General features: G+C 38.7%; 2 protein-coding genes across 2 annotated transcripts; both read left to right on the top strand.

Annotated features, from left to right (window-relative positions):
• The first annotated feature begins 427 nt into the window (after positions 1–427).
• yars2 (tyrosyl-tRNA synthetase 2, mitochondrial) lies at positions 428–7,152 on the top strand. The gene is made up of 5 exons (XM_037768691.1): positions 428–1,644; positions 3,400–3,567; positions 4,249–4,404; positions 4,620–4,790; positions 6,822–7,152. Exons 1-5 carry the CDS (start codon positions 866–868, stop codon positions 6,979–6,981), a joined length of 1,434 nt encoding a protein of 477 aa, XP_037624619.1. The 5' UTR covers positions 428–865; the 3' UTR covers positions 6,982–7,152.
• Positions 7,153–11,697: 4,545 nt separating this feature from the next.
• On the top strand, positions 11,698–17,349 carry cdkn1bb (cyclin-dependent kinase inhibitor 1Bb). Its single transcript, XM_037767825.1, has 3 exons — positions 11,698–12,810; positions 14,043–14,171; positions 15,773–17,349. The coding sequence occupies exons 1-2, from the start codon at positions 12,363–12,365 to the stop codon at positions 14,156–14,158; spliced, it is 564 nt and encodes a 187-aa protein (XP_037623753.1). The 5' UTR covers positions 11,698–12,362; the 3' UTR covers positions 14,159–14,171; positions 15,773–17,349.
• Positions 17,350–18,216: the final 867 nt, after the last annotated feature.

The following is an 18,216-nucleotide window of genomic DNA, read 5'->3' as shown; positions in this document are numbered from 1 at the left end:
TACTGTATCGATTTCAAATCATTGAATCGTATCGTATCGTATCGTATCGCTCTAGATGAGCCAAATATCAGCCTGAATCGTATCGGAACCATGGAAATCGTATCGTGTCGTATCGTTGTAAAAACGTATCGTTACACCCCTATTATCAGTTGATCCGTACTGAATTGTAATGATGATGAAAATGTGGCCCATCTTCTTTGGTTTTGTCCCTTTTCTCAGATGGTGTGGGGAGTTCTAAGGCCTTGGCTAACTGAGCTTTATAGAGACCCAAATGAAAATGATGTTCTATATGGTGTGGTTGATCCAAATGAATATAAAAAATGTGAAAGATGGTGGGCTGTCATTAATTGTGTCAAAGAAGGAATCTGGAAGTGTAGGAATCTAATGCTTTTTAAGAAATTTTATATATCACCAGATTCAGTGGCAAAGGTTGGCCTCACCATGGATCGGGACTACCTACTCAGGGACAGACGGAAATATAATGAAGCAGAGGTTAAACAAATTGGGTAAAATTGGGAATGTTTTTATAACAAACAAAATGATGGAAGCACTTTAATGCAGATACGGGAGGATATGAATTTAGTGTAAAACGTAGAGTTCCTGTTATGTTTATTGATCTGATGTAATCATTTTATTGATATTGTGTTGTGTTGTGTAATTGCTGAAATATTGTATGTCTGTATTTATTTGATGGAAATTAATAAAGCTTCTAAAAAGTGAAAAAGTGAAAAGATTTGAGGTCCCAGTTTACCTGGTTTGTGATCTATCTTTCTGTTGGATCCAGTCCACTAGAGGAGCTCTCCTCCCTAAACCCCCCCCTGATCAGCTCCTCCTCCTCCGGGCTCTTCAGGTCACATTGTGCATCATGTCTGCCTCCATGGTGAGGACCTGCTGTCATGCATCCTGTCTTCTGCTCAGGAGACCTCGTGTTTACCTGTCATTAAGGTGTAACCTCCACAGTTCTCCTCCTGCAGCCAGCGGCCTCCTCTTCTCTCTCAGTAAACGCGGCCTCGTGAAGGACTCTTTCCCGCAGGACGCAGCTCAGGACCGGCTCCCCAGGCTGCTCCAGTCCGGTGCTCAGACCGTCTACTGCGGCTTCGACCCCACCGCAGACAGCCTCCATGTGGGCAACCTGCTGGCCGTCATCGGCCTGCTGCACTTCCGCAGCGCCGGCCACCACGTCCTGGCGCTGCTCGGAGGCGCCACGGCTCAGATCGGAGACCCCAGCGGGAAAACGAGCGACAGAGAGCGGATGAGCGAGGAGGCTGCGGCGCAGAACACCCGCAGCATCCGCGAGAGTCTGCAGAGGATCTTCACCAACCACGAGCTGCTCTTCCTCCAGGAGGGCTGCAGGAACCTGGGCACCGTGACCGTCCTCAACAACCTGAGCTGGTACAAGGACCGGGACGTGGTGGGGTTCCTCTCGGAGGCTGGGAGACACTTCAGGATGGGGACCATGCTGAGCAGACACAGCGTCCAGACCCGGATGAGGAGCGACGACGGGATGAGTCTCACTGAGTTCACCTACCAGGTGTTCCAGGCTCACGACTTCCACCACCTGAACCAGGTCTACGGCTGCAGGATCCAGCTGGGGGGCACCGACCAGCTGGGCAACCTGATGTCTGGGCATGATTACATCCACAAGTAAATGTGCATCCTGCTTTAAAAGAGTACAACAAGTAATTTCAGAGAGCTTTGTTCCAAACCTCATTTAAAATTCTGTTGATTTAAAGGGACTGTTTGTAACTTTCAGAAATGCTTGTTAACAGCGACACCTGTGGCCGTTAAGTCGACTAAAGTCAGCGTTGGGTTCGCGTTTGCTCGCTCTACATAGACATGAATGAGCATCGCTCTACACAGTGAGGCGACACACGTCAGCTAAAAGCACAATATCACTCTATATTTCAGCTGCTTGGCAGTAATGGTCTCTCCATGAATCACTGCTGATCCTAGTGTTGGCTTTTTGAAGCAGGAAGAGAAACGTTATCGCCTCCCGACTGCGCCCGCAGGGAGACACCGGCACCCGGTCGGAGACGGTAACGTTTCTCTTCCTGCTTCAGCCCCGCTGATATCGTTTCTCTCTGCGGAGCCCCGTCACTTCACCAGACACAGGAAACCTCTGTTGGTCTGGAGGAGCTGCAGCAGTTATTTCTGCACAAACGTCCACTGAACATTCACTAGAGATTCTCAGAGCTAAACTAACTCTCCTGCAGTGTGGAGTGAGCGCGCATGCACGTCTAGAGGGGGAGCGAGACAGCAAGACAGCGAGAACGCGAGAACGCGCGCGTTGTGTGTGAAGGCAAACAGGCAGCAGAGCAGGGACTCCGGCCACACGCGAGCGCAATGGGATCCCAACCCGGTACATTTATACGCTTAGAAAGTTGCAAACAGTCTCTTTTAAGATCTTGTTTGAACTGGAGTTCTCAACCTTTTTGCAACTTGAGGCTCACTTCTGATTAATAAACAATTTCCGAGGACCACCCTCCCAATTAAATGACAAACTGGGTTATAGATAAGTGTTATGTCACTGTCAGGTGTAATGACCCACAAAAATATTCAGCTTCCCCTCAGCATCACATAACTGCCTGCCATTATGAATCCAACGTATTCAGGGTCCTCAACACACGCTGTGGAGCTTTTACTGGAGCAGGGTTATCTCCAACATCACTTTCCATTTTGTGTCACTGCATCCGAGAGCGTTATGTCTGTAAAGGGGAGACTCGTGGGTACCCATAGAACCCATTTTCATTCACATATCTGGAGGTCAGAGGTCAAGGCACCCATTTGAAAATGGCCTTGCTATTGTTTCCTCAACAAAATTTAGCACAACTTTGGAGAGTTATTTAGCGCTCTTCCTGACAAGCTAGTATGACATGGTTACCAATGGATTCCTTAGATTTTCTAGTTTCATATGATACCAGTATCTAAACTCTAGCTTTAAAACTGAGCCCTCTACACCCTCTGAAAGACAGAATAGCGGCCGTCAGCTTTTGAAGAGGTTAATCTAACCATTTGAAGTACCTCTGTGGTCCACTAGATGGCACTCTGAGGCCTACCACCTGGCAGTGGTTGAGAACAGCTGATCTAGGGCTGCAACTCATGATTATTTTCATTGTTGATTAATCTATGGATTATTTTCTCGATTAGTTGTTTGGTCTATAAAATGGTGAAAAACGTTTTTCCCAAAGCCCAAGATGACGTCCTCAAATGTCTTGTTTTGTCCACAACTCCAATATATTCAGTTAAATGTCACAGAGGACTAAAGAAACCAGAAGATATTCACATTTAACAAGCTGGAATCAGCAGAATTCACCAATGTGAACCAATTCCACTCAAAAGTTTTAAAATACCTTCATCAGACATGCAACACTTGGTTAATAAATCCTGATTTCTCTGCAGGGTGAGCGGCGAGGAGGTGTACGGCCTGACCATCCCGCTGGTGACCAGCACTGCCGGGGACAAGCTGGGGAAGACGGCGGGCAACGCGGTGTGGCTCAACAGAGACAAGACGTCTCCCTTTGAACTCTACCAGTTCTTTCTCAGGCAGCCCGACGCCAGTGTGGAAGGGTAGGTGGAGATGAAGCCTGTCGAGAGGTTTTGCATATAAAGATATGATGAAGAGTGCAATATGGAGGAAGGAACCTGTCAAAATTAAATTAAATGACTCAATAAATAAATAAATATGTAATTAAATGTAGCAAAGATAATGTTAAAAATAAATGTAGCCATTAATTAACTGATAAAATGTGACATAAATTGATATTTTAGTTTTAATTTGCATATTTATTTATCTTTGTATTAATTCCCTTGTTTATTTAATCTTCTGTTTAATTTTCACTTTTATTTATTTATGTATATATTTTTATTATTTTTTTTTAATTATTTATTCATTGTAGCATTTCTTAGTTTTGCACTTATTTTGCATTTAAATTATATTTATTTTTAAATGTGTGTATTTATTTATATATTTATACATTTATTTATTTATTTCTGGATGATTTTTCCTTTGCATTTCACCCCTATTTATTTCTCCAAACTTATTTATTTCTGTATTCTTTTCTTTTATACATTTATTTACACATATAGTATATAGTAATTTATTTATTCATTATTTTATTTTTTATTTTGACAGGTTCTGTCCTCCTTAGGTGTAACACCAGCTGGTTGAGCTAGAACATAATGTAAATGTAGCTATTATTCTGTGCACTGTAACAGGAGGCTGAGGTATGCTGTGTGCTCTTTTCGCAGGTACCTGAAGCTGTTCACCTTCCTGCCTCTGGCGGAGGTGGAGAGGCTGATGGAGCAGCAGAGAGAGGATCCGGGTAAACGCCTCGCACATAAACGACTGGCGGCAGAGGTGACCAAACTGGTGCATGGAAAAGAGGGCCTGGAGAGTGCAAAGAGGTCAGAACATGCTGCATGTGTTTGTATTTAATGTGGTATTTAATGCTCTTTTACTCAATATAATTATAGTTTTCTACATGTTATTTTTTTTATTTGGGTTAAAGGCATCATATAGCTTGAGAATAATTGAGTGTAAATGAGAAAGAGACTCCACTAGGAAGTTCTCTGACCTCCTTGCAGACAAGTAAAGTCATATTATATATTATTTTTTGCAGATGTACCAACGCACTGTACCACAGCAGCGTGCAGGCCTTGGAGGAAATGAGTGACGAGGAGCTTCAGGAGCTCTTCAGGGAGGCTCCGTTCCACGAGCTGCTGCTGGAGCCGGGTACCACGGTGATAGACGCCTGTCGCAGGGCCAGCGCCATCCCACACGGACCCAAAGGGTAGGCACTGATTCCAGTTAAATCACCCGTCCAAAAGATATGATCTATGTTAGAAAATGCACCGCTAACGTTGGCTGTTAGCTCAAGATTATGCTGTTGAGAAAACTGAAATATTATAATCGGCAGTTTAAATCAGTTCACTTTTCATTTTGGGGTCAGTCAACTTTGTTGTTGCAACTGTTAACAAAACGCTGTGCTATCGTTGCTGAATTCAACCAAAGTGTTCTTCCAGGGTAGATATTGACAGTTCTTGATAATAAATGAAACCACAGAGTGCTTATATGAACATTAAAGGGTCAGTCCTCCCAAGTTACAAAAACAGATTTTCTTCCTTACCTTTTAGAGGTGGTTTGTTCAGAAGAAAAATGTTCCAAAGCAAAATGTTGACAGAATGTTCTTTGCATTTTTTATTAATCGTAAATGAGTCACCGTGTCCAGAAACAGATGTTGCTGTTAAAATACTTTCCAACTGCATGTTATTAGAGCAGCAACACAAATCTAAACAAGCAATACGTTATTGTCTCATGTTCTGTTTCATTTTACTTTTAAGTGCATATTCCAGTAGAGCTATAACTAATGATTATTATCATTATTTATTAATCTGTCACTTATTTTTCAATTAACAGTTTCTTCTATAAAATAATTGAAAACCTCATTATAGGCTCTTGGGCTCTTTGTGAGGGACATTTGAAACTTCATATTATGACTTTTTATGAAATTTTTTTCTCCATTCTATACTATGACTTTCTTAAAATTATATTTTTCATGACATAATCTTATAACTTGATATGACATTTTTTATGAAATACTACACTATGACTTTTAAAAATATTTTTAGGACATATGACTTTGTTATGTGATATATGGTATACTATACTATGACATTTTGATGACATATTATATTATGACTTTATAAAATTATATTTTTATGACATACTATACTATGACACTTTGATGACAGTATATTATGACATTTTTGAATATACTATGACTTTGTTATGTGATATTTTTCACGACAGTTTTTATGATCTATGATGTTTTTAAAATAGAATAGAGTTCCTTTATTGTCACGGCACAGAGTACAACAAAATTAAGTGGCAACCCTGACGGTGCATTCACACTTATAAAGCAGTAATAAAAATATAGAAGAATAAAAATATATATTATAAATGGAAAATCTGTATTTGCTGTGACCTATAAAACAGTAAGATAGTTGAGATATACCACTTCTGGATATTGCACAGCATTCCTACTCTGTATGGAAAAGTATAGAATTAGATTTTAGTAATTTCCAGGTCTGGACAAGCATGGAAAAATATTTGTTTGCCCCTATTCTGTTTTCTAAACTATAAAATTCAGAATTTCTAAAAATAAATTGATCATACGCAGAGTGTTTTTCATGGCATTTGGAGCAGCCAGTGCAGCCAAAATGTTTACCACTGTGTGAGAGAGCGCAAGCCAGAGCGAGCTTGATGTCGTTGAAAGCAAGGCAAAGAAGTATGGCGTGCAACTGAACGCACACTCCTACGCAGCGCTGCCTTTACTGTACGTCACACTGCAAAACAGTGCTGCCCCCAAGTTCAGGATGTTTGACAGTGGAACGTTGTCCAACTTTCTGCGTAGCAGCGTGGACTGAACGGCCACAATAAGTAAAAATCGGTGATTGTAAGCCATATGTAAAGGCAAAAGTACCGTAGTCTTGTCACAGCAAGTCTGGAAATTTGAGTCTAGAAAAGTATGGAATTTTGAAATGGAAAATGTGTCTGGTGTGAGCACAGTACACAGATTAATATGTCAGATGAGTGATATACTGCAGTTTTGATATTTGATTGGAATTTTCATAGTTTACTTCGATACTTCCGTTAGATTTCAGGCTTCAGAATACAAAGTGTGTAAAGACCGGTGATAACTGGATAAATTAGCATGTTCGTGATGTGTTTTGCAGCAATGCGAGTTAATGTCCTGACTATATCAGACAGGTTACGTAGAGGAAACTCTTCACTAACCGAGTGTTGAAATGTTTGTTCGTAGATATCAAATGGTTTCGGACGGAGCCGTGTGGATCAACCACAGGCGGGCAGACAAACCAGAGCAGGTACTGATCCCCAAACTCCATATCCTGTCCAACGGACTTAGCTTGCTCAGAGTGGGCAAGAGGAACTTCTACATCATCAAGTGGCTCAGCCTCTGAAGGCTGTCTGCTGCTCGCAAGGGACCAGTTTGACCTATGACCTACTGTATGGTGGACTGACTGGGAAGGTAGGCGACCAGCGGGGCTCAGTGAGGAGACGTGGATGGACTGATATCTTGGAAAATACTGGGTTTTTGGCGTAGTTTAATAGAGCCACAACAAATGTCTTTTCCGAGCGGAGGAGAGCTGCTCGCAACACAGCAGCACGGTTTGAGCTGTGCTCGCCACACATCACTGCATCACAGCTAAGCTGGCGTGGCGCAAGCCAGTGGATATAACAGGTTTCAGAGCGCAGTGGTGCCGTTGTCGCGTTGTCCGAAAGACCCTTCAGTGGATGAGAGACTGAGAGAGAAATGGAGAGAGCTAAGAGAAAGAAATACTCAAGATGGGACAAAAAAATGAATGAATGAAAACTGATGAATATTAGTTTGTACCAGAGATTCACACAAGTTCACTCCAGAGGGGCGAATTATTGATTTTTCTTTCTTGAGAATTAAAAGTAGGTCTATTTAACAAAAAATGCTGTTGCAGTGTACTTATTATTTTGTTATTTTCATTCTTTAAAAGTCACCAGACTGCAGGAAACAAAGTCTCTGAAACTCCAATTTTCCATCCCCCAGACCTCCCACTTTGGTTTTGAAATCTTCCATATTTTTAAGGTCTCAAGGTTGGCAAGTATGAGCTTAAACCCTTAGTGATTGCCCGTGGTCGTCGTATAAATATGTACAGATGTGACGTTTATCTAAAGCTATGGTATTAAAAAGGCGTTTGATATAAAGATTGTTGCCTGCTGACTTCTTGGAAAGCGTCCACTAGGGAGCAGCATTGCTCCATAATCTCATAATGGTGCTGCTGCAGGCTCCCACAGCTGCACCACGCATCCTGCTGTGACCCCCATAGGTAAATAATTGCTCACAGTAAAATTAAATCACATCATTTCTCGCAAACAGATTATAGTTCTATTTTAAGCAAGTGTTTTTTCAGTTTGATGTGAACATGAGGCCAACATCTGTCTTTATGTGGATGTTTTTTTCTGTCTTAGTGGTGGAAGGTGTAAACCGGACCAGAAAGAAAAGAACGAGGTTTTGGATAAATTCCCAAATAAACTAATCTTGTTTGCAGATTATTTTTAGATTCCATAAATTTTATATATCTATTAGTGGAATATTTTTTTTAAAGATTAACATTAGATTTTCCCCCCAACAGTACAACATTTTCACTGTGGTGTAAATAACTATTAATAACTTTCAACATGCAGGACCTTTTATTTATTTTTGGATATTTCTTTTTTTGCATTTGCAGACTTCTTAATGTGCAGATGTGCGTGTGGCTCTCTAGTCCTTGTACATCTGTTCTTCTCTTTTTCTCCTGGGGGCCTGTGGACATGAGGACAGGGTCTGGTGTGTGTGCTGACCTTGACCTACCCCTCTCAGCTCCAGAGAATTGGTGGAAATACCATCCCATAAGGATGCACATTTACCCAAATTGCAGATTTATTTTTCTTCATTGGCCATGGTTGGATGGTTTTGACATTGAGGGGGTATACCTACTTCCACAGAGGGCCCACACCTTGAAGCTTTAGCCTATGTATTTTCAGATATGAAATTTATTTTAAGGTGGAATGTTTATAAGCAATTTAATTTTAACAGATTTTATCAATCTTACAGCATATTGTTTTGATCCTAGTTTTTGCTGTTAGGGTGCAGTTTTTATTAAAAATTGCATTATACATGTCTACCAGTATTATAATATTACAATTTTAGCCCAAATATTTTTTTTTTCTAATTTGATAGCTGAAATAATAAAAAAGTAAACTAATAAATAAAAACATGTTGGAAAACAATTAAAATGCAACATTTAATTTTTTTTTAAATAATCAAAGTAGTGTTGTGTTGATGATAGGGCTGTCAGAGTTAATGCAATAATTAAACAAATTTTGTTTTAACGCCAATAATTTCTTTAATGCAAACGATCTTTTGGAGGTTGTAGCGGGCTCAGTTTTAGATCTTCAGTTAGTACCAACCATGTCATACTAGCTTGTCGGGATGGAGGTTAAATAACGCTCCAAACTTGCGCAAAATTTTGGCGAGGAAAAACTCACGGCCATCTTAAAGGGGTCGCTTGACCTCTGACCTCCAGATATGTGAATGAAAATGGGTTCTATGGGTACCCACGAGTCTCCCCTTTACAGACATGCCCACTTTATGATAATCACATGCAGTTTGGGGCAAGTCATAGTCAAGTCAGCACACTGACTTGACTTTTTCTTCACACATTATTAATTTTTTTTTTAAATGTCTAAAAAGGCACCTGACAGCTGTTGGCCTTGAGTTCTCCATGTTATAATTTGAGCATATTTATTTTATACTAAATGCAGTACCTGTGAGGGTTTCTGGACAATATCTGTTATTGTTTTGTGTTGTTAATTGATTTTCCAATATCAAATATATACATACATTTGCATAAATCAAGCATATTTGCCCACTCCCATGTTGATAAGAGTATTAAATACTTGACAAATCTCCTTTTTAAGGAACATTTTGAACAGATAAAAACATATTTTTGACAATGCTCAGTTATTCATAAATTGTGACCACTGGTGTGTTGTGATGAGATTTCTTTCTTTTCTGTGACACACTCTGATACTTCAGATTTACGCTCGCTATTATAGCTCATATTTCAACAACAATAATAGCTGCTAAATGTCCAGCTGTGCCATAAAAGTGTCCGGGCCATCAGTTTTGTGTTGTTAATTGATTTCCAATAATGAATATATATATATATTTGCATAAATCAAGCATATTTGCCCACTCCCATGATGATAAGAGTATTAAATACTTGACAAATCTCCTTTTTAAGATACATTTTGAACAGATAAAAATTAATTTAATTAATTTACAATTAATTAAATATTTTAATTGATTTACAGCCTTAATTGAAACTGTTTTGAGGATAGCTGCAATTTAATTTTGTGATGTTTTTGTTGCCATAGCAGTGTTAAATTTGAAGAAAAGCTTGGATTTGGTGCATAGACTCTATACAGTTTGATTTGGTGTAATATGCAGACATGCTGTATGCTCAACCAGCCTGTTGGGCTGCAGTTTGCCATGTTATAATTTGAGCATATTTGTTATGCTAAATGCAGTACCTGTGAGGGTTTCTGAACAATATCTGTCATTGCTTTGTGTTAATTGATTTCCAATCATAAATATATACATATATTTACATAAATCAATCATATTTGCCCACTCCCATGTTGATACTTGACAAATCTCCCTTTTAAGGTACATTTTGAACAGATAAAAAATTTGAGATTATTTATAATTAATTAAATATTTTAATCGATTTACAGCCTTAATTGAAACTGTTTTGAGAATAGTTGCAATTTAAATGTTTTTTTGCCCTAGCAGTGTTATATTTGAAGAAAAGCTTGTTTTTGGTGCATAGAACTCTGTGTATACAGTCTGATCTGGTGTAATAATGCAGACATGCTGCAAACCTGCTGCAACTAGCTGATCCATTGCAATTTACATTTTTAATGTTTTTGTTGCCATAGCAGTGTTAAATTTGAAGAAAAGCTTGGATTTGGTGCATAGAACTCTGTGTATACAGTCTGATGTGGTGTAATATGCAGACATGCTGTAAACCTGCTGCAACTAGCTGGTCCAAGAGTATTAAATACTTGACAAATCTCCCTTCAAGGTACATTTTGAACAGATAAAAAAATGGCAGATTAATTTGATTAACTATGAACGATCATGCGATTAATCGTGATTAAATATTTTAATTTTGATTGACAGCCCTAGTTTGAATATTTTGACAAACTTGACAAATCTCCTTTTAAGATACATTTTGAACAGAAAAAAAATAATTTACAATAAATTAAATATTGACAGCCTTATTTGAAACTGTTTTGAGGATAGTTGCAATTTAAATGTTGTAATGTTTTTGTTGCCATAGCAGTGTTAAATTTGAAGAAAAGCTTGGATTTGATGCATAGACTATACAGTTTGATTTGGTGTAATATGCAGACATGCTGTATGCTCAACCAGCCTATTGGGCTGCAGTTTTCCAGGTTATGATTTGAGTATATTTATTTATGCTAAATGCAGTACCTGTACGGGTTTCTGGACAATATCTGTCATTGTTTTGTGTTAATTGATTTTCCAATAATGAATATATACATATATTTGCATAAATCAGCATATTTGCCCATGTTGATAAGAGTATTAAATACTTGACAAATCTAATTTTAAGGTTCATTTTAAACAGGTACTATTAATTAAATATTTTAATCTATTGACAGCCTTAATTGAAACTGTTTTGAGGATAGTTGCAATTTAATTTTTTTAATCTTTTTGTTGCCATAGCAGTGTTAAATTTGAAGAAAAGCTTGGATTTGATGCACAGAACTCTATACAGTTTGATTTGGTGTAATATGCAGACATGCTGTATGCTCAACCAGCCTGTTAGGCTGCAGTTTGACATGTTATAATTTGAGCATATTCGTAATGCTAGATGCAGTACCTGTGAGGGTTTCTGGACCATATTTGTCATTGTTTTGTGTTGTTATCTGATTTCCAATAATACATATTTACATATATTTGCATAAAACAGCATATATTGATAGGAGTATTAAATACTTGACAAATCTCCTTTTAAGATACATTTTGAACAGGTAAAAAATGTGTGATTAATTTACAATTAATTAAATATTAAATACAGCCTTAATTGAAACTGTTTTGAGGATAGTTGCAATTTAAATTTTTTAAAGTTTTTGTTGCCATAGCAGTGTTAAATTTGAAGAAAAGCTTGGATTTGGAGCACAGACTCTGTATACAGTCTGATCTGCAAGCTGTAAACCTGCTGGCTGCAACTAGCTAGTCCACCTTAAGAGGAGTGGGCGGGCTCAAGCTCATCGACCAATCAGCGACCTTCTTCACATTTAAATAGCTCAGAGTGTCAATCATTTTTTTCCTCAACCCCCCTCCTCTGTAGTGGAGCTCCACTCTCAATCCCGACTACATCTCTCAATCGCCATATTGGGTACTGAGCAGGTTTGTGTCCGCAGCTCTCCTCTCCTCTCTCACTACGGGACCAGACTGACTGACAGAGCGGCTTCACTTCACCGGGACGCTGCGTGTTGATGCTCCGTGGAGACTCCACCGGGCTCCAGCCGTTACCGTCTCCGCCACCGCCACCGTTACCGTCTCCAACCGACGTCTGAATGGCATAACGTCCTCTTTAACGGTTGTTGTGGATCTTTGCGCAGCGCGAGAGGAGATAGCCGTTGGTTCTGAGCGGTTGGAGAACTGGAACGCTCCAACGGCTGCTTGAATTCAAAATCTTTTCTTGTTTTTTTTCCGGCGGTTGGTAAAAAAATGTCCGATGTTCGCCTCTCCAACGGCAGCCCGACGCTGGAGCGCACCGACTCCTCCCGGCTGGCGGATCACCCGAAACCGTCCGCCTGCCGGAGCCTCTTCGGCTCGGTGGACCACGAAGAGTTAAAGAGGGATTTAAAGGGACATCTGCGGGAGATGGAGGACGCCGCCTCGGCCAAGTGGGGCTTCGACTTCGCCGCTCACTCTCCGCTGCCCAACGGCCACCGGCTCCACTGGGAACCGGTGGACTGCAGGGACGTGCCCGGCTTCTACAGCAGGCAGCCGGGCAGGAGGAGAGAGAAGAAGGGCGTCTGCTCCGCCGGGAATAACAAGGTGGATCTAAACGGGAATCATAGCTGTGTTGTGGAGGACACCGACCGGGCTGACGGGCTGCAGATGGAGTGCACGGAGCAGTGCACCGGGCTGAGGAAAAGACCTGCAAGCCACGGTACGTCTGCACCAAAATCACCACTGTTTTCACTGTTTTCACTGTTTTGCACCAACTATTGTCACTTTCTGCAGGTAGCCACATATCGATCACTCATCAGACACTGCAAATAATGTATCTCCAAAATTTCGACATAATGCAAATTTTGCATATTAGAAGAATAAGAATAATTAGACATGAACTTTTTTTTTTGCACCAAAATTACCACTATTTTCACTGTATTTCTGCGTCACGTTCTGCAGCTTATTGGAACATATCGATCACTCATCAGGCACTGCAAATAATGTATAATTATCTCCATTATTTGCATATTAGCAGTCTGGCTAGCATGCACAGATAAATTACACATGATTTCTTTTTTTTTTTTGCACCAAAATGACCACTATGTTCACTGTATTTGTGCGTCACGTTTAGCAGGTATAGGCAGGCTGCAGCTTATTGCAACATATCGATCACTAATCATCAGGCACTGGAAATATTTTATTTTTCCAAAATTGTGACATAATGTAAATTTAGCATATTAGGAGTCTGGCTGGCATGATATCTTTTCAGTGCTTTTTTTTTTTTTTTTTTTTTGCACCAAAATGACCACTATTTTCACTGTGTGTGTTTGTGCGTCACGTTCAGCAGGTATAACCAGGCTGCAGCTTATTGGAACATATCGATCACTCATCAGGCACTGGAAAATAATATATAATTATCTCCATTAATTGCATATTAGAAGTCTGGCTAGCATGCACAGCTAAAATTAGACATCATTTTATATCTTTTCAGTACTTTTTTTTTTTTTTTGCACCAAAAATGACCACTATTTTCACTATTTTGCACCAACTATTGTCACTTTCTGCAGGTAGCCACATATCGATCACTCATCAGGCACTGGAAAAAAAATGATCTCCAGAACTGTGACATAATGCACATTTTGCATCTTGGAAGTCTGGCTTGCATGCACAGATAACTTAGACATATTTTTTTATCTTTTCAGTACTTTTTTTTTTTTTGCACCAAAATGACCACTATTTTCACTGTGTTTAGCAGGTATAGCCAGGCTGCAGCTTATTGGAACATATCAATCACTCATCAGGCACTGCAAATAATTAATCTCCAAAATTGTGACATAATGCAAATTTTGCATATAAGAAGTCTGGCTAGTATGCACAGATAAATTAGACACAATTTAATATCTGTTCAGTACTTTTTTTTTTACTGACTGTTCACGTTGCTTTTTGCAGACCCCTCGGCCCAGAATAAGAGGTCACACACCAGCTCAGATGAGGTCACTTGTCCAAACCTGAGCCTCTCCACAGAACACACACCCAGAAAGACCAGTCCCAAGAGGCAAACGTGAGGACGATACAACGGTAAGCAACTGTTTTTGACTTTAATGCAACTTTTTGTTTAAAACATTTTTTTTTTTTGTGTAAGGACTTCTGCATGGTGTATAGCTGCAGCAGCATCAGTGTAGAAAAGCCAGACTATATGTGCCCCCTTCTTCCAGCTGTTGTTTGCGTCGAAAAACAGATGTAAATTAAACAAAAACACAATTTTTTTTTTCACAAAGTCGATATTATTTAAATTCTATCCACTTGTATCATTATGCAACTCAGTTTGCAGGTCAGATTAAATAACGTTTTTTTTATTTGGATTTCAAACAAGTGTGCAGCTTTTGACAAGCAAAAATCCTCCTTTTTATGTTCCATTCATTTAGTAATAAGTGTGCGTAAAAGTGGTCACCAAAGCTGACAAACTTCACCAAAAGCTTTCTGTTATATTTTTTGACTCTCGATTATGATAGCTGCAAGAGGAGTTATGAGTAAAACCAGTAAAAATATGGCTGCACATTTACACCTTTTTTTTTTTTTTTTTTTACTACAACCTCTGTCTGCCACAGCCTGAGCCTTGAGTTTCCGACTAAACTGTAAACAACAAGTGCTGAACAACAGTGTAGTAGTAACACGTCAGCAGCCACTGCCCTCAGAGCAGAGCAGGGACGGGAAGGGGCTGGTCTCTCTCTCTCTCTCTCTCTCTCTGTCTCTCTCTTTCTCTCTCTCTCTCTCTCTCTCTCTCTCTCTCTCTCTCTCTCTCTCTCTCTCTCTCTTTCTCTCTGTCTCTCTCTCTCTCTCTCTCTCTCTCTCTCTCTCTCTCTCTCTCTCTCTCTCTGTGTGTGTGAGTGCTGCACACACTTTGCACACTAATGTTACAACACACACATCTGTCTCGGGAGAGTGTGCAGAAGAGCCGTGCAGCTCTGAAATCAAGTGCTCTTGTTGGCCTCGGTGGAGGGAGAATAGGCATGAAATCTGCATTGTGGTGGCAGGATGTGAACTGTCAATGCTGCAGTGGAGGAAAGACACCTAAACTTGTCTTTTTAGTATATTTTTTTAATTTTTGAAAAAAAAAACAACTTTTTAGGGACATTTTTTTAGTACACTGAAATATATAGAAACATGGTGTTTTTGATGAAGCATTATAGTTCTCTGGAAAATATTTGATCTTTGTTTACATGCATGCTAGTTTATGCATTACATCATCTAAAAGAAAATCCTATAAATTATTATAAGTGTATAATTTAAAACAGTGCAAGTGTTGATGTATAATCACAACTTCTGCTATTTTTACACCTATAATATTTTGCACAAAGAGTCATATTGATGAGCGAACAAACATTTCTTGCATCAGTTCAACTGTCATTTTATGTTTTTCGCACTATATTTTTGGATATTATTTTCTTGCTTTCAAGTTAATCCTCCACCTCTTTTGTCAAAGTGCAAGAGGATGTAGAGCAATACAAATTTCCCATGTTATTAACTGAAAAATATGCATAAAAATGTTCTGTACATTCTCACTTATTTGCACAAGTATTTCTGCAAAGTGATGCATGAAGCTCAGTGTCATAAGTTGAAACGTTCAAACATGCAGCCTCTTATTTTGTTTTTTTTCTTCATCTAATTTTCCCTCACAGAGCCGAAGATGTATTTCCCCTTTTACGTGGGAAACCTCAGTGTTGGCCGATTTTTATTTTTTTTTCTTGGAAGAGGAACTACACAGCATCAGAAACATATCAGCTCTCCTGAAGACGGGGGAGGACGCTGTTGAAGCACTGAATAGAAACACTAAAGTTGTGGCACTCAATTAAAAAAGTTACTGCCTCGAAAAGCAGTCAATGTAGCAGTGTGCAATTAGGTTTGATTTCCTTTTTTGCTCCTTTTTTTTACTACCTGTGTGTAAATAAATATACATATTATATTATATTTCTCTCCATATGTAGCACATAAGAAAAACATTATGATTTGAACACAAATCCTTTATGTAAAAAGGTGTGAATTTTTTGATTTGACTTGAAGAATTGCAGTGTAGTTTGATGCATGTTTCCAAAATGCTGTTCTGTTTTTTTTTAATTTTATTTTCTGAAAAGCAGTGTGACTTTGACACGGTCCCTAATTGCTACATTTAAAACAAAAAAATCATGGTTTCTTACAGTTTCTTAACAGTGTATCTTCACTCCGTCATCTTCCTAACCCAGCAGTGAAGAACGGTACAAATGTAGCTCATCTGTTGTTTTTATTTTTCCTTCCTCTGGTCAGTGTCACCAAGTGCAGGTTCTCCTATTAGATCCATTTCCCCAGGAAATCAATACAGGACAGTTAGGACTTCCTTTACATCACCCGGTATTTATTTTGTGATCGGTGCTTTTTTTTTTTTTTAGCATCAATTGAATCCTGGAATATGATCTATTTTTTATTTCTCAAGTTCTCCTGCACACCTCAGCCACATTGTAGTGGTGTGTTTGATTTGGAGTTGTGAGGTACTCAGATATTGAAGGACAAAGACCATACAAACTGCACAGGTTGTGTTGTAAACTCATCCTCTCCTTGACTATATTCCTTTTTGTTTCATCAGCCTTAATGCTCTTCAGAGAGGAGTTTTTTTCTGAAAAAGGGGTTGAATGTCCTACAATACCAAATACATGGTTGCTTCAGTACGGTTGCCAGCACCGCCTGTGCTCCTTAATTGACTTCACATTATTTTGTGTGAAAACCTAGACTTAAATTTCCATTTATGTTTGTACTTGTCACACCAATGTTGTTTAGCCTGCTGAGGATGCAAATGTGAGCATCTAAAAGCTTCCCTTTATTTGCCTAAAAGTGTGGGTTATATTCAAAGAGACCAGTGTACACCTGGATCGAGTAGAGAGCATGCTCGTCTCAGAAAAAATGCAGTCACCATGCCTGTGTATTTGTGTAAATCTTTGCAATGTACCTATGTACATAATTTTGTAAAAACACTGAGAAATTATACTAACTTATTTATGTCAAGCTTTTTTTATGTAGAATAAAAAAATGGGTTTTTTGATTACGGTTATCCAAAGTGGCATTTACTTTATTATAATTGTCTTATTTTGTAAAAGCATATTTTTGGTAGTTTTTTTTTTCTTATCAATAAGGTTGCAAACTGAGCCTGATAAAATATTTGATGTGCATTTTGTAATGTGTGGTTATAAAATGTGTTGCAATCAATTAAAAGAGAAAATTAAATCGATCTGACTTGCTGTTGCTTTTTTTACACTTGGTGTAAATTCACACACATTTTTTTAGTTTTATCTATTAAACCACATTTGTCAAACTAACCGGGAAAAAACTGCAGAAAAAATATAGCATCAATTTTTTCCAAGTCCAAAACAGACTTTTAGAAGTGCAGAGCGTTTTGCAGCAGCAGCTGTGTGAGTGCATTTCTGTGCATGGAGGCATACTGGTAGTGACACTCCCAATATGAATCCTGCAGCGTTTTGAGCGGGCTGATGATTGACACTTTGTTCATCCAATGAAAAGGAGAGTGTGGAAAGCAGACCACTTGTTGCAGCCAGTAACATTCAGTAACTTATCATGGGAATGGCTTTCATGGAAAAAAAAAATGTAAGTGCTTTGAGCTCAGAATACGATCCTCAACTGTAAGGTAAAATACTGCAACTTGAGTTATGTTTTTACTATTTTACTGGTCTCGGTAGCATCTGTATTTCTGTGAGTGTGTGTGTGTGTGTGTAAACCAGTGAGTGTGTGAGAGAAGAGCAAGAGATTTTCACTTATGAGTCTTTTGTGGTGTGTTTTAAATTATATTTTCATCTTAAATTGTTCCTTCCACTAATACGGTTTCCACATTATTTTTAATTATTGAAGAAGAAAAAATATATTTTTTGTAAAATGTCCTATGCTTAGTGGTGAACTTAGGAAGTGTATTTTCAAACCTCTTATTTATTTTTAAAATTATGAATTCATGATAAAAAAAACCCCATCTTATATTATGTTCAAAATATGTTTATATATTTATTGATTTTGTTCTAATATTAAGTGATGGGATCCTGTTATAATTATTATTTAATGAAAGAAAAAGCATTGTTATTAAAGAAAC

This window comes from Sebastes umbrosus, chromosome 4, assembly GCF_015220745.1.
Source record: "Sebastes umbrosus isolate fSebUmb1 chromosome 4, fSebUmb1.pri, whole genome shotgun sequence".
Taxonomy (NCBI): Eukaryota; Metazoa; Chordata; class Actinopteri; order Perciformes; family Sebastidae; genus Sebastes; species Sebastes umbrosus.
Note: the sequence above shows the minus strand (reverse complement) of the source record. Positions and strands in the feature narration are given on the sequence as shown.

What these genes read in the sequence shown, in the direction of transcription:
- yars2 (XM_037768691.1), top strand. Translation starts at nt 866, where the DNA reads ATGTCTGCCTCCATGGTGAGGACCTGCTGTCATGCATCCTGTCTTCTG. An exon ending in GGCCTGGAGAGTGCAAAGAG is followed by an intron (nt 4,405 to 4,619) that starts GTCAGAACATGC and finishes TATTTTTTGCAG; the next exon opens with ATGTACCAACGCACTGTACC. An exon ending in ATCCCACACGGACCCAAAGG is followed by an intron (nt 4,791 to 6,821) that starts GTAGGCACTGAT and finishes GTTTGTTCGTAG; the next exon opens with ATATCAAATGGTTTCGGACG.
- cdkn1bb (XM_037767825.1), top strand. Translation starts at nt 12,363, where the DNA reads ATGTCCGATGTTCGCCTCTCCAACGGCAGCCCGACGCTGGAGCGCACC. An exon ending in GAAAAGACCTGCAAGCCACG is followed by an intron (nt 12,811 to 14,042) that starts GTACGTCTGCAC and finishes TGCTTTTTGCAG; the next exon opens with ACCCCTCGGCCCAGAATAAG.